The sequence below is a fragment of the Dunckerocampus dactyliophorus genome, chromosome 3, assembly GCF_027744805.1.
Source record: "Dunckerocampus dactyliophorus isolate RoL2022-P2 chromosome 3, RoL_Ddac_1.1, whole genome shotgun sequence".
NCBI lineage: Eukaryota > Metazoa > Chordata > Actinopteri > Syngnathiformes > Syngnathidae > Dunckerocampus > Dunckerocampus dactyliophorus.
In genome coordinates this window covers 32,114,669-32,130,160 of record NC_072821.1, presented here as the reverse complement: position 1 = coordinate 32,130,160, position 15,492 = coordinate 32,114,669, and the positions used below count along the sequence as shown (strand labels likewise).

The following is a 15,492-nucleotide window of genomic DNA, read 5'->3' as shown; positions in this document are numbered from 1 at the left end:
AGTAGATATAATAACAGAAAATAAGACATTTATAAGACATAATAAATGTGTTCCAGTGCTAGAGGACCTTAGTGCAGTGTGGACAGGAAGCGGCGTCGGGGGTTCAGAGTTGAGTTTTAGCTTGGCATGGGTTACAGCCGCAACAGTAGCCCATGTTCGGGGTTGTGCCTGTTGTGAGGTTCATCAAATCTGCAGCAAAAGCTTTGTGTGTCTTACCGAACATTACAGTAACAATACTGACACCTAGTGACCAGTGTAGAATACTACATATCATCACAACCCCTTTGAATGCATCTTCTGAATGCTTTACGTTTGTATTTCAGTTCATTTAGCCATTTTTATGCTTGGAAATGTGTAATTTAGGCAAAACATATGTAACATTTGCTCACATACGCATATTTTTTGACTAGTAATAGGCCGTATTCAGCCACAAAACAGCACCCATATACTTTTGAGAAACAGTGATATGATGAAGCCGCAAAATTCGAAGGCCGAAGTGGCCAGGGATTACTGTACTTTAATTAGGGCTGCACGATGATGCAAAAAATGTTAATCTAGGTAATCCTTGCTTAGAATTGAGACGGCAGTTGTTTGGGACGTTTTTTTTCTCACACACGCACACACACACACACACACACACACACACATACACACACTATGTTCAGGGCCATGTGTTTACGTTTTAGAAATTCAACTCTTGTATTATTATTGTTATTATTATTATACTCCTCATTGTCTTGTTCTGCTGTAAATAAACCTCCACCTGGTCTGGAAGGACAGTTGACGGGGGACTTACCGTATTTTCCGGACTATACGTCGCTCCGGAGTATCAGTCGCACCGGTCAAAAATGCGCAATGAAGAGGATAAAAAACTTATATAAGTCTCACCGGACTGTAAGTCGTATTTTTTGGGGGGGGAAATTTATTTTGTAAAATCAGAGAGCAAGAACAGATATTACATTTTGAAAGTTATGGAAATAACAATAATATGGAGAACAATAAGCTAAATTGGTCCCTGTTAACGTAACGTGAATAAGTGGTATGTTAACGTGACATATTAACAGTTATTCAGATAACTATAGCCTAAACAACCCGCAAAGTCATCCATATTCATCGCCTTGGTGCCTACCTGGGCGTGGAGACGTAACTGCACTGTTGACAAGTCTCTCCCGGGAACACGTTGTTCAAGCCCCAGTTTCTGAACTTGTTCCTCTCGCTGTGGCCATCTAGCTTTTAGCCCGCGATTAGCTCTTTTTGTTTTCTTCATTGCAGTTGAGTATCCTCCGCTTGTCGCCAGTCCCTGACAAGTTCCTCGTTCACTCCAATCTTTCTTTCTGCTGCTTGATGACCGTTTTCGGCTGCAAATTTCACTAGTCGCAGCTTGTAATCTGCAGAATATGATTTTCTTTTTGGGGCCATTTGTGTTTCGTCTTTCTCAGCTGTCTTTATAAGTAGTCGCTGTGAACAGGCACGCAGACGGAAACACATGACACTCCAAACCATAGAAGAAAAAAGAACGGATGCGCATAAGTCCGTCGTCTTTCGCTTGCGAGAAGTGGAATTACTTCTGCGAGTCATTATGGAGCATAAGACAACAAAATAGCAGGAGAATGTTGACTGAGGTGAGTCAAGTCCTTCAGAATATTGAGATATTATGTTGGCTTGTCGTCAAAGCTCACTTCTGGTCACTTGACGGCGACGAGGCGGTGGTGGGTCGGCGACGTCATCGTTCTCGTATTGCCAGAAGGCCGTTCCCTTGTGGATGAGAGGCTGATAAAATAATATGCCGTTTTGACATGAAAACATTTCCGTGTGGATACCCCCTTAGTTGTCTTTATCAGTTGATGTTTACATTGTAAATTTTCAGTGGTACATGAGCGATCGGAGTAGCAGATACTGACACACAAGCCTAGAGCGCCCTCTCGCGGCTGCCAGTGTAAAAAAACCATACAGTATATAAGTCACTCCGGAGTACAAGTCGCAGGACCAGCCAAACCATGAGAAAAAGTGCGACTATAGTCCGGAAAATACGGTAATAAAAATGAATAGTAAGGCAAAAAAGTGAACAAGATGGCAATTAATGAATGCGATTGCTCTTCCCGCGAGCTGGTGAATGATAGCCAGCGAGCCTCGCCGAACAGGGCAAGTCGGTGATCAATGAGGTGGAAGTGCTTGAGTAAAATGGCAGTGTTTGTTTGTGATGTAGCTCAATAAATATGTAACATTTTGCTGCACGTTCGAAATAAACAAAGCATAACCAACTTAACTGTCTTAAATAAGCATTGAACGTCAATAATGATGTCCTGTCTGGATTCAGGGTGGATGTGGTCATCTGCCTGAGTACCACCGTCAGGAACGACACGCTGCATGAGGCCAAAGAGCAGCGGGTGTCCCTCAAATGTCGTAAACAACTGCGGGTAGAGGAGCTGGAGATGGTAGATACATCTGTGCAGGTCTCGGAAATGGATGTAGAAACTGATGTCAAATATGTCTTGCTAGTCGGAGGACATCAGGTTGGAACCAGAGTTGTACGAGCCCTGCAAGTCTGACATCACTCGCCTGTGTCCCAACATAGCTTTTGGCAACGCTCAGGTAAGGTTTGCTAAGGACGGCAGCATCGCGCACCTCTCACTCTTTCAATCTCCCGCTCCTCACCGTCCTCAGATGATCGAGTGTCTGAAGGAGCAGAAGAAGCAGCTCAGTCAGCGCTGCCACCAGCGGATCTTCCGGCTGCAGGAGGCCGAGATGACAGACCCCGAGCTCGACTACCAGTTGATGAGAGTCTGCAAGCAGATGATTAAGGTGCCAGGAGAAGGGAAAGAACTGAGATTGTATTATAAAAAAAAAAAAAAAAACTCAACAAGATGGGGAACTCTCTTCTGCAGAGGTTCTGCACTGAAGCCGATGCCAGAAATGTTCTTCAGTGTCTGAAGCAGAACAAGAACAGCGAGCTGATGGATCCAAAGTGCAAACAGATGATCACGAAGAGGCAGATCACCCAGAACACAGGTACACCTTCACCTTCTAGTGCACGTGCAGACAAGCTACAGTAGCACCTCCGAATGCCATGCTTTTATTCTGAAACTTACTGTACTTTGCACTAGAGATGCTCGATATTGGCGTTCTTGCCAATTTACCGATATCGTCTGGCACTTTATTTCCGCTATCAACCGATGTGGATGTAGGCAGCAGGTTTCCCTCCAACTAATGTCACGTAATGAATGAACACACTGTACTTATTTTACTGTGATGCCATACAAATAAAATGGATACTGCAATGTGCAGTGTAAGTTATAGAAAAAATGCCATATTTATTTCAAACATTTTGTCTCAACAAAATAGTCATTAAAACAATCATGATCCATCGTCACCTAAAATAACATGTTCTCCTGTCAATAAGTAAGACAGGTTATACATTCATAATTCACATTTTTATGTGGCATAAACATCCGTGTAAAAACAAAGTCAAGTCCAAAGTATGAAACATAAAATACAAGAAATTATAAACTGGGCCCGTTCAGCATGTGCCCAAGCGCATCTTATTTTGCTGCAGGTACGCTAGCTGTTTGTGACTCCCGAGTGGTTTTTCCTGAAGTATTAAAGGAAGACAGTTTATGGTGCTCACTCGGAAAAGGGGGGAGTGCCCAAGCAGAGGAGTTTAAGCACCTCTCGGTTTTGTGCACGAGTGAGGGATGGACGCGACGCAACATCGACAGGCGGATTGTCGCGGCATCTGCAGTGATGCGGACTCTGCGTCGGTCCGTTGTGGTGAAGAGGGAGCTGAGCCGAAAGGGCATACATTGTACATGAATATCGAGGTGCACGCTATAAGTCAACATGATCTATCTCTGACTATAAAACATATAGATGATGAAAGTTGCATCTCTGTGTGTAGTTTGAGACATGACGTTCACCATTGCCGCGGGGGAGGAAGAGCGAATCAGGAGGGGAGCTTAATGCCGGCTGACTGATGTCATATGACACTTATGAAGTGACGTTCATGCGATCGACCCGAACTATCTTCACGATGGAACGGTAGCTCGCGATCGGCGTAATGGGCACCCCTGCCATAAGCAATATAATGTAGATCAGTATTATACCATACTGTAAGCTATATAAGCTTCGTGTTGTAAGTGACAAAGCAAATGAGTGTAGTATCTATTAATATATCTCATTAGATATAACATAGAACAAGCTGCAGGCTAAAATGTCCCCTGCGCTGCAGTTTAGACCCCCCTGGTTTAGAGCGTTTCATTTTAGGAAGGTGCAAGTGCCACAGTAAGTGTTTGATGATTATTTTTTTGTAAAGCTCCTTTCCTCAAGTGCAGCGTTCTCATCTCTGCTGAACAATGGCAACACGCTGCATTCATCTTATGCACTCATCTTTGTCCCTTTACAGAGGTGAAGTGTTTAAAAACAGGTGCACTGCACCTTGACGTGCAAAATGTATCGCAAAACCGCCAATCCATAAGGTGGATTGCCCCATGCAGGGCGAACCGAACGGTAAAACCATGTACCTTTGCAGCCCTTGAAGAGATAACGGTTGGCCGTTATCGGACATCCCTGTTTTGCACTGAACAGGAGGTCAGTGTGTGCCCGTTTATGTCGATAAAAGCAGTCTGCCATGTATCCTCACCCTCAACAGACTACAGGTTGAACCCAGTGTTGAGGAAATCTTGCAGAGCGGATATTCCCAAGTTCTGCCAGTCTATCCTGAACAAAGGGAGTGAGGACAGCGAGCTGGAGGGTCAGGTGATCGCCTGCCTCAAGCTCAAATATGCCGATCAGGTCAGTCCAATCATCAGAGACCGAGTCCATATGGTAACCGAGGACATCACTTTCTTAAATCTCACCTTCAACGTCAGAGATTGTCTCCAGACTGTGAGGACCAGATCCGAGTGATTCTCCAGGAGTCTGCGCTGGACTACAGGCTGGACCCGCAGCTGCAGATGCATTGCTCAGACGAGGTATGCATGTTGCAGAAATGTCAACGGCAAAATGTCCTCCCCTCGCCATTGCACTTTCTCCTCCAGATCTCCAGGCTGTGTGCGGAGGAGGCAGCCGCTCAGGAGCAGACTGGTCAGGTAGAAGAATGTCTGAAAGTGAACCTGCTCAAGATCAAACAGGACGCCTGCAAAAAGGTATACTTGTGTATCCTTTAATATGACTTTCTCTTCACAGCCATTTGAGAGCCAACAGCTTGATGTTTTTAGAGATCATTATTTTGGTTGAGACAAAGATATCAAATAAGAAATGTGATATATTATTGGATTTTTTTTTCTGCTATGAAAATAGGCCGTTTTTTCCCTGCAGATCATTTATTATAAGTCCATAATAATTTATAAATCAGTGATAATACAGGTAACATGTACAGTATACATGTATCACTGTAAAAAAAAAAAAAGACCACAATTTGTACATGTTTATGTCTCCATGCTTTACTGATGCTTTTTCGTCAACTGTTGAGATTTTGCACTTTGTTCGGGTGTCCTTGAACGCACCATAGTTGTGTGTTGCAAAGCAAAAGTGAAGCTTGCAGGATACTTTATATACCCTTCCCAGACGCTGCCACAGCTTCATAAAGCCACCAAGTAGAAGCCATAAAATGATATCCATCCATCCACCCATCCATTTTTTGGGGGTATGGGTGGTGGGGGCAGCAGTCTCAGTAGGGACTTACTGCTGCCAATGCACGAATAGCACGTAGCAGCGTGCATGTAGTAGCGTGCCACCAAGCCCGTACTCCCGGTACACCCCCCACAGGACACCTCAAGGACACGGTCGAATGCCTTTTCCCAGTCTACAAAGCACAAGTGGACCGGTTGGGCAAACTCCAATCCACCCTCCAGTACCCCTGCAATTGTGTAGAGCTGGTGCAGTGTTCCATGACCAGGACGAAAACCACATTGCACCTCCTGTAGCTGAGGTTCGAGGTTCCCTCCAGCACTCTGGAATAGACTTTCCCAGGGAGGCTGATCCAAATGAGCCATGAGTTTCTTCATGGAGGGCAGAAATTGTTTGAATGTTGTTGTGGACATCACATCACATCACACATCACAAGTGACACACATCGTATTTCCATCAAGAACATCTGAAAAATGATAAAATTGCTGCTTGTTCTTGTCTGCAGGAAGTGCTGAACATGCTGAAGGAGAGTAAAGCAGACATCTTTGTAGACCCGGTCCTCCACACAGCCTGTGCCCTGGACCTGAAACATCACTGTGCTGCTATTACACCCGGCAGAGGAAGACGTGGGTGCTTTCACACAATCATTTGGCTTCTTATGTACAATACCCTATTTTCCAGAGTATAAGTCGCACTTTTTTCAGTCCGGTGCGACTGAATATATATACACACACACACACACACACACACACACACCCACACACCCACACACACACACACACACACACACACACACACACACACACACAGTGGTGTGAAAGTGTTTGCCCCCTTCCTGATTTCTTATTTTTTTTGCACACTTAAATGTTTCAGATCATCAAACAAATGTAAATAAGAGTGATGACACCACAACTCAACACAAAATTAAGTTTTTAAATCAAACTTTTTATTTTTAAAAAGGAGAAAAAAAAATCCAAACCTACATGGTCCCCCCACCCCGTTAAAAAATAACTTCATTGAGATCTATCAGTCTGAAAAAGGTTATAAAGCTGTTTCTAAAGCTTTGGGACTCTAGCTAACCACAGTGAGAGCCGTTGTCCACAAACAGCGAAAACATGGAACAGTGGTGAACCGTCCCAGGAGTGGCCAGCCAACCAAAATGACCCCAAGAGCGCAGCGACGACTCAGCCAAGAGGTCACAAAAGACCCCACAACAACATCCAAAGAACTGCAGGCCTGACTTGCCTCAGTCAGTGTTCATGACTCCACCATAAGAAAGACACTGGGCAAAAAACGCCTGTCTGATGGAGTTCCAAGACCAAAACCACTGCTGAACAAAAAGAACATTAAGGCTCATCTCAATTTGCCAGAAAACATCTTGATGATCCCCAAGACCTTTGGGAAAATACTCTGTGGTCTGACGAGACAAAAGTTGAACTTTTTGAAGGTGTGTGTCCCATTACATCTGGCGTAAAAGTAACCCCACATTTCAGAAAAAGAACATCATAGCAACAGTAAAATATGGTGGTGGTAGTGTGATGATCTGGGGCTGTTTTGCTGCTTCAGGACCTGGAAGACTTGCATTCCATGCGTTCTGCTGTCTATCCTAAAAGAGAATGTCCGGCCTTCTGTTGGTGACCTCAAGCTGAAACCAACTTGGGTTCTGCAGCAGGACAATGATCCAAAACACACCAGCAAGTCCACCTCTGAATGGCTGAAGAAAAACAAAATGAAGACTGGAGTGGTCTAGTCAAAGTCCTGACCTGAATCCTATTGAGATGCTGCGGCATGACCTTAAAAAGGCGCTTCATGCTGGAAAACCCTCCAATGTGTGTGAAAAATGTACATGTTATGGTGTGGTGTGTCTCACGATGCAGAGATGTCGTGTCTGATGGAGGCGTTACAGGACAAGAGAGTTCGCCTGCAGCCTGAGTGTAAGAAAAGACTCCAGGATCGCATCGACATGTGGAGCTACGCTGCGAAGGTAACAACCAGGAAGCAGTATTTTACTCTTTTCATGATGATTAATGTATCTTTTTTTATGGGGCATGTTTTATTTCAGTCGCATGTTCCCATTTTTCACCATTTTTCTTACTGTGCGTTCGTGCTGTCTGTACCGTTCTTGTTCTCGTTCTTGTTTCTTGTTATGACTCGTCACTTCCAGTCCACTTGCCCACGACAGTTAAAAGGCTGGGATCTATGGGCGATACTGCAAATTCTGGTATCCACCCGATACCAAGTAAATGCAGTTAATTGATGCTGTCATAAAAATGCCTATTTGTGAGACGTTCTCCGACGATTTCGGATCATTTGGAATAAACGTGCCTGTTGTAATGATGAGATTAGAGATTCAGCTCCACAACCCTCCCCTTCTCTCTTCGATTACCATTGTTGACTCGTGCCTCACACACTTATTAAATACATTTGAAGTATCAAATGTACTGTATAGCTACTCACCACTACAACAAAAAACTTTTGTGTATCACAGCACATATAATGGTGTGTTCAAGGACCGCTAAACAAAGTGCGAAATCGCAACGCATAGTGGAAAAAAACATGATCAGTGAGGCATAAAGACAGAAATAAATATGTAAAAATGGTGGGCTTTTTTGACAGTGGTACATGTTAGCTGTGTTATCACTTGTTTACAAATGATTACCAACTTGCGGTGAACGAGATGCGTTTTCTGCGGGACAAAACGGACTTTTTTCTGAGAGAAAATGTTTGTAGAAACATTTTTTTTTTTTGTATAAATCGGCAAATTTGCGGAGTCTTGAACGCTGAATTGCAAATGTGCAGGTCTAGTATTGCCTATACAGTAATCCCTCACCAATTCACACTTTGAAATTCATGGCTTCACTCAATTCAAATTCATATGAACTAATAAATCACGCTAATTTTACGCTTTTTTTTTTGCCTAAATTACGCATTTTCAAGCATAAAAATGGCTAAATGACACATTCAAAGGTTCTCAGAATGACAGGTAGTATTCTACACTGGTCACTAGGTGTCAGTAATGTTACTGTAATGTTCGGTGAGACGCACAAATGCCAGAACTGGATTGCTGGAACAACAGTCAACAACTTTCATTAGTCAACAGTCAACAACAGCTTTCAATGATCCCTAAAACGGGCTACTGTTGCGTCCATAACCCATGCCAGGCTAAAAAAACTCAACTGTGAACCCCCAACGTCACTTCCTGTCCACCCCCCCGCTCAGTTCCCCTAGCACCAGGACGCATTTACAGCAACACACACGAGCATGAGTCTTATTTATATCTTATTTTCTATTATTATGTCGATATTGGCTAATTGGAGTGCAAAGGTGGCTGTATGGGTGTTTTTTCATGTTTAGAGGGCTCTAACAATGTTAAAAAACAATATTAGAGGGTTGTGAACAAGTTTTTTTATGCTCCAACTACAAAAATATTCCATTTATATATAACGACTACATACTAAACACAGAAATTCACTCATCACGGTCGGATCCGGAACCGGTTAACCGCGATTTTGAAAATATCGATCTCACCACGCCATTATCATCTGATATTGACACCACCCTTGGTATCGATACTATGGATATCATATCAGACAATAACATGACTGTGCTTGTGCGTGCTGTAGGTGGCGCCAGCAGAGGGCTTCTCAGACCTGGCGGTGCAGGTGATGACGTCGCCCTCCAAGAACTACATCCTGCTCATGATCGCACTGAGCATGTGCATCCTCTTCCTGGTGGGGCTGCTGTGCGGTCGCATCACCAAGCATGTGACCAGAGAACTGAAGGACCGGTAGAGTTCACCCGCCGCCCTTCCCCTTCCTCCCTTTCTCCGCTTCCAGTCCGTCAAACTTTCAGCTTTGTGGTCAAATTCCGCCAGACGCCAAATCAAAGCATTTCTTCAGTCGCTTCTTTCCCCCCTCCGGAGAACATTATTTGGCGTGGGACATGAAAAGTGTCAAATCGGCACTTTCAGGCTTGACTGAGAACTGCTCCCCCTCCCAACCTCCTGTTTTTAGTCATATTTAAGAAACTTGGAGCATGCAGAGATCCTCAAGAGATCTTTTTTTTTTTTTCCAAGAGACTTCCTGAAACGCACAAGCAGCAGTTTCAAACAACGAGGCAAACTTTTTCCCGCTTGTACAGGAAGATCAACCTGCTTGCCATGACCACCAGTGTTCTCTTTGCATTACGTATCTGTTCAAATTTTGTATATCTATGCCATTTTTTTATTGTTCTATCATTGTTGCTGATGGGATTTGTGCTCGTGAAGCCAAAGGATGCAGTATCAAGTCATCACTGAGTGCAGGTGGCGTTTACAACAGGTGACCGGAGTGCAAGCTCCAACTTTTCGGGGGCATTGAGACTCGTTACGCATATTTTTGTCCACTCCAACAAGCCTGTTGCTCGAAGACGCCACTCGTTTTTTATAGCCCCATGGCCTCAACAGTATGGCTTCATTCAGGAGAGTCCAAACTTTTTCCAGCGAGGGCCACATTGTGAAAAATGAAAGGATGCAAATTTGCCACTTGGATATTTTGTACACATGTAGATATGCTAAGAAGTTCTATACTGTATATTTCAAGAAAAAACTGCATCTCAGCTTTGTGATATCGGTGAAAAAACATTAATATCAACTTTTATCTTTGCTCTTTTTTCACATTTTTGCAGGTTTTTTTTTATTTCAACTTTCTTTTTAAATAATTTCTGTCAATTTTCTTTTCATAATATGAATCCAACTATTTTGACTTTCTTCAAAATTTTCTTCTCTTATGACTTTATTCCCATAATATTATAACTTTTTCCCCCAACCTAATTTTCCTAAAATTCCAACTTTATTTCATTTTGTTTATCATAATATTACGACATAAAAATATTTTTTTTCGTTAATATTTTAACTCTGCCACTAAAATGATTTTTCCTCATATTACAAGTTTATTCTTGTAAAATTGCTATTTTATTCTCGTAATTATGACTGTACTTCCATAATAGTTTGACTTTATTCTTGTGACTTTTTTCTGCAAACTAATGTTCCAAAAATTACAACTTTATTTTTATTTTTCATATTATGACTTTAAAATGTTTTTTCTTTAAAATATAACCTTTATACTACTAAAACGACAAGAATGATTTTTCCTCATTACGTTATTCTCATAAGACTTTTTGCCAATTAGATTCCAATTATTTCTCTCAATATTTTCACTATTGTAAAATTACTACTGATTTTTCCATTTTTGCTGTTTTTTTTTTGTAGTTTTCTTTTTAAATGAGTCTTTGAATGTGCCAAAAAAACAGCTGTGGGCTGCAAATGGCCCCCATGCCGCACTTTGGACACCGCCGGCTTAATTCAATATAATATTTTTAGTATTTCATTTGATAACAGAAAGCTGAGATGTAGGCTGTTCTTCCTTTAAATGCAGTTTTTTCCTCCGAAAATAGGCTGTTTTTTTTTCCCACAGAAAACACATCTCATTCACTATAATTTATGAATACGTGATAATACAGGTAAAATGTACAGTATACATGTACCAGTGTTTTAGAAAAAAAACACCATTTTTACATGTTTATGTCTCTGAGCTTCACTGATAATGTTTTTTGATCAGGCATTGAGATTTCACATTCTTTGGCGGTCCTCAAATGCACCATAGTTGTGTGCTCCACAAGCACTCTGGCTTCAACCGCATAACCGATGACTTTTGGCTCGTGATTCACAAAGCTGACCTCCTCTATTCCCACTCAGTGCTGTGATAGACTAGTGTGCTTCTCCACCAGAGTGGGCTGGGGTAGGCTCCAGCCCGTGGCCTTGAGCAGGTTAAGTGGTATAGATGTTTATTTTTGAAGATGGCAGCTATGTAAAGTTGTCGTCGCCCTTGCTGTGTTGCTGCGTTAGCAACAGCTAATGTAGCGTGAAGCCTCCAGCAAAGAGGAGGAAGAGATTGGCTAACCTCGCCATCGCCCCCGCCCCCCTGGTGTGCGCCCTCCCTCAAGGCCTTCACACTCGGGTGGAAAGAAACTGCAAACACTACAACTGAAGATGCAAACAGACGGCACACTTTTTTTTTGTACGATTTCCTTTGTGTGATTTTACATGAGTCTGAATAAGTCCAAGAATCAAAGTAAAAATACCCATTCTCTATTTATATGCAAGTATGCAACGCATCTTGTTTTCAGGTTGTAACATGGAATATGAAGATGGAACAGAATTATTGTGACATTTTATTTTGCTGTACAGATAAAAATGTTAATTTAATAAAAATGTCTGCACATTTTCCTAAGTTTGCCTCTGTCGCTCACAAATTTCTTTTCAAAGAAAAAAAACAAACAAATTTTCATGCAATTCACAAGCACTTTAATGCAGCATTTACAGCTATCACTTACCCGATGCTTAAAAAGATGCTTTTAAAAGTATGATGTGCGAATCACTGATTCGATTTACTGGAATCACTCACACATGTGCAACAAGTTGTACCCGTGAGTCAGTGAAACACGAGTCTTCATCACGCACACGGGAGTCAGTGAAACTCTAGTCTTAACCCATGAGTCGGTGAAACTCGAATCTCGTCAACCCGCGACTCAGTATTACTCGAGTCTTCAAGCACGCAGGAGTCAGTGAAACTTTAGTCTTCGTAGAGCACCGGCGAGTCCGAGAAACTCGAGTCTTCGTCGAGCACACACGAGTCGGTGAAATGCAAGTCTTCGCCGCATGTGTGAGTTTATAAAACTCGAACCATGTTAACCCATGAATCAGTGAAACTAGAGCCTACGTTGCACACGTGTGAGTCGGTGACAGGCAAGTCTTCGTCAAGCCCCTGTGACTTAGTGAAACTCAAGTCTTCATTGAGCACACACAAGTCAGTGAAACCTGAATCTTGTCAACCAGTAAGTCAGTGAAACTCGAGTCTGCTTGACCCACGAGTCAGTGAAACTCGAGTCTTCGTCGAGCACACGGGAGTCAATGAAACTCTAGTCTTAACCCATGAGTCAGTGAACCTTGAATTTTGTCAAGCCGTGAGTCAATGAAACTCGAGTCTTGTCAGCCCATGAGTCAGTAATTCAAGTCAGTGAGCACACGTGAGTCACTGAAACTCCAGTCAGAGTCTTTGTCAAGCACACACAAGTCTGTGAAGTCTTGGCAAACTGTGAGTAAGTGAAACTCGAGTCTTCATCGAGCACACACGTGTTAGTGAAACTCGAGTTTGTCAACCCATGAGTCAGTAATACTCAATTCGAGTCATTGAGTCACAGGAGTCAGTGAAACTCCAGTCTTCGGAGAGCACCTGTGAGTCTGTGAAACTCGAGTCTTCATCGAGCACACCCGAGTCAGTGAAATGCAAGTCTACGTCGCACGTGTGAGTCAGTGAAAATCGAGTCTTGTCAACCTGTGAGTCAGTGGAACTCGAGTCTTGTCGACCCATGAGTCAGTGAAACTCAAGTCTCGGTCCAGCACACGTGAGCCACTGAGACACCAGTCCGAGTCTGTGAAACTCAAGTCTTGTCAACCTGTGAGAAAGTGAAAGTTGAGTCTTCGTCGAGCACCAGTGAGTCAGTGAAACTCCAGTCTTCGTCACGCATGTGAGTCAGTGAAATGCGAGTCTCCGTCAAGCACCCTGCTGGTTTTGTCGATCCTGTGACGCTGCTTGGGCAGGAAGCGGGTAGAGGAGATGATCTGAGGCTTTTTCCACAGGTGGCTAACGCATGTTAACTGGGTTCCTTTTTTAATTTAGCTAGCGCGGTGTGGGTGAGTCAATCACTGAGTTAGCGGAGACGAGACCCAGTTCAGTAAAAAAAAAAAAAGTTTTGAACAACTCATTCATGACTGGCACATTCCTTAAGGTTCATTAAGTATCTGAAGCATCAGCAGTTGTGTTATTAAAATGCATGTTAGGTTCTTCAGTCTCTAAAATGTCCACAGGTGCAAATGTGAGCGTGAATGCATGAATTCGTATAAACAGTATATGTCCTGCGAATGACAAAAATGTTTCTTTTTGACACGGTCATCAAGCCTGGGTTACGTCTATGGCGCTACTGTACATTTAGCCCGACATTTATGCTCATGCTCACACAACACAGACCGGCAGGAGGTCATCAAACCTCATGGTGACCTCGCTCACGATGCAACCAAACATAACATAAGTAACTACACCCCACGGATTATGCGGGCATGGAAGTAGACACTTACACTAATATGCATGCAAAACAATGTTATTTTATACTCATTCATAACCCGCAAAGCATGCAGGGTAACTTTCTGTTGGGGAAGGTGCCTTGCGGGTTATAAATGAGTAAAAATGTTTGCATTCTTTTGCATGTATATTTGCGTGTAAGAGTCTGTTGTAATGCCCGCACGGTGCGTGTGGTGCGGCTCCATTGTGTGGTTCACATGTTATCAGTTGAGTGAGGTAAGTGTAAGTAATGATGCTGCGCGACACAAAGATAGTGGAAGTCACAACTTTATGTGCTGCACAGATGACAAGTTGGGGAAGATAAAGGAAAGAGTCAAAAAAGGAGCGCAGGAAGTAGAGTTCAAGCTAGAGAAGGAGCTCCCTCATGAACTTAAAACATGCAAAACCTCAAACACAAAGATATTTCTCTGAAGCATGTGTGCTCCATGCTCTCATTTCTAGTCCCCAGCATTGCTAAATTTAACAGGAAAATCTGAAAGCATAATTATACAAGACTAAAATAATAATGATAATAATTACTAGCCTCATAAAGCTATCACATATAAAAGAAAAAGGGATTCACACAGCAGATGAATTAAATATGAAGCGAATAAAAACAAACATCCTGCTTGCACTGAAAATAAAATTTTTTTGGAGAAAAAAAAAACCATCTGCTGGGGTCATATGACACCATTAGTGTGCCATCACCCGGCTGATGGCGCAATCCCTCAGTCAGACAGCAGGGCGGCGCTGCAAAGCAGTTCTGTCATGATGATCTACAGTACATGCAGTTCCATTTTCGGCCACCGGGTAAAGAAATAAAGAGAAAATAAAGAACTCTATTGGTGAATTCACAAACTTCACCTAAAATACTTCTTTGGTTTTATACATATATATACACACATGAGCTCATTTAAGGAATAATAAGGAGTATATTGGAGCATTTCATAAAACTATGCAGGATAGCTTAGCTTGGCACCCCTAGCATCACGTTGACCACACCAAGCGGAGAGAGGGAACATGTAACTTGCGATTATTTTACAGCAATTATTTCCTAAATATTTTTTTTTTTATTAATGAAACGTGGACCAAATAACCGTAAGTGAAAATGGAAGGGAAGGGAAGGGTTCACAGTTTGCGCCGGTTACACATGGCTTGGTGATTTGTGTTAAAAAAGCCAGTTACCCACAAATTTCCCCCTCAGTGTTCGCTTATTGTGAAATGTGCTGAACTTAAAAATGGAGAAAAACAAACTCAATGATTGAGTATTGGTCAGTAACTCCTTGAGTGTAAGCTGTACCATTGGCGAGGTGAAGAGGGGGCGGGTCATCAGGAATCTGTGAGCTGGACGTAGTTGGCGGGATAGAGGCCCACCTGGCCGCTGCTCAGCTGTCCTTTACACCAGCCCTGCTCATCTTCCTCACCCAGCTTCAGCAGCTCCTCTCCTGCAGGGAAGACCACGCAAACACCATTAAAGAACAACACTTAACTCCCAGGATTTGGCAAGTGGAAGCTGTGGTCTTGGCCACCGTGCTGCAGCTCACTTTCAGGGTGTTGGCAATCCTCTTACAGCCTAAAAAAATCTTTATGTAGAGTAAAAATTCTGTTTTCGATACCAAATTTACCACACCTGCTCCCCAATCACACATGGGATCATCTAAAACTAACGAGTCCCCTGACACCAGGGAGGGAAAATGGTTTAGTTGGCCCA

General features: G+C 42.8%; 2 protein-coding genes across 6 annotated transcripts in view; one reads left to right on the top strand and one right to left on the bottom strand.

Annotated features, from left to right (window-relative positions):
• LOC129178115 (Golgi apparatus protein 1-like) overlaps positions 1 to 11,877 on the top strand; it is a 36,180-nt gene extending 24,303 nt beyond the window's left edge. Inside the window, exons 17-26 of one of the 2 annotated variants that reach the window (XM_054769955.1) lie at positions 2,318 to 2,435; positions 2,500 to 2,592; positions 2,665 to 2,802; positions 2,886 to 3,009; positions 4,646 to 4,788; positions 4,866 to 4,967; positions 5,034 to 5,141; positions 6,131 to 6,251; positions 7,503 to 7,609; positions 9,249 to 11,877. In XM_054769955.1, coding sequence (XP_054625930.1) covers positions 2,318 to 2,435; positions 2,500 to 2,592; positions 2,665 to 2,802; positions 2,886 to 3,009; positions 4,646 to 4,788; positions 4,866 to 4,967; positions 5,034 to 5,141; positions 6,131 to 6,251; positions 7,503 to 7,609; positions 9,249 to 9,416 — 1,222 coding nt within the window. In that variant the 3' untranslated portion in view covers positions 9,417 to 11,877. Of the gene's footprint in view, positions 1 to 2,317; positions 2,436 to 2,499; positions 2,593 to 2,664; positions 2,803 to 2,885; positions 3,010 to 4,645; positions 4,789 to 4,865; positions 4,968 to 5,033; positions 5,142 to 6,130; positions 6,252 to 7,502; positions 9,162 to 9,248 lie in introns of those variants that run through there. The other variant, XM_054769954.1, reaches the window with a different exon arrangement.
• Positions 2,830 to 15,492, bottom strand: part of pacsin3 (protein kinase C and casein kinase substrate in neurons 3) — a 58,754-nt gene continuing 46,091 nt past the window's right edge. For 3 of the 4 annotated variants that reach the window (XM_054769956.1, XM_054769960.1, XM_054769959.1), the window contains one exon: positions 2,830 to 15,226. In XM_054769956.1, coding sequence (XP_054625931.1) covers positions 15,111 to 15,226 — 116 coding nt within the window. In that variant the 3' untranslated portion in view covers positions 2,830 to 15,110. The remainder of the gene's footprint in view (positions 15,227 to 15,492) is intronic. The other variant, XM_054769958.1, reaches the window with a different exon arrangement.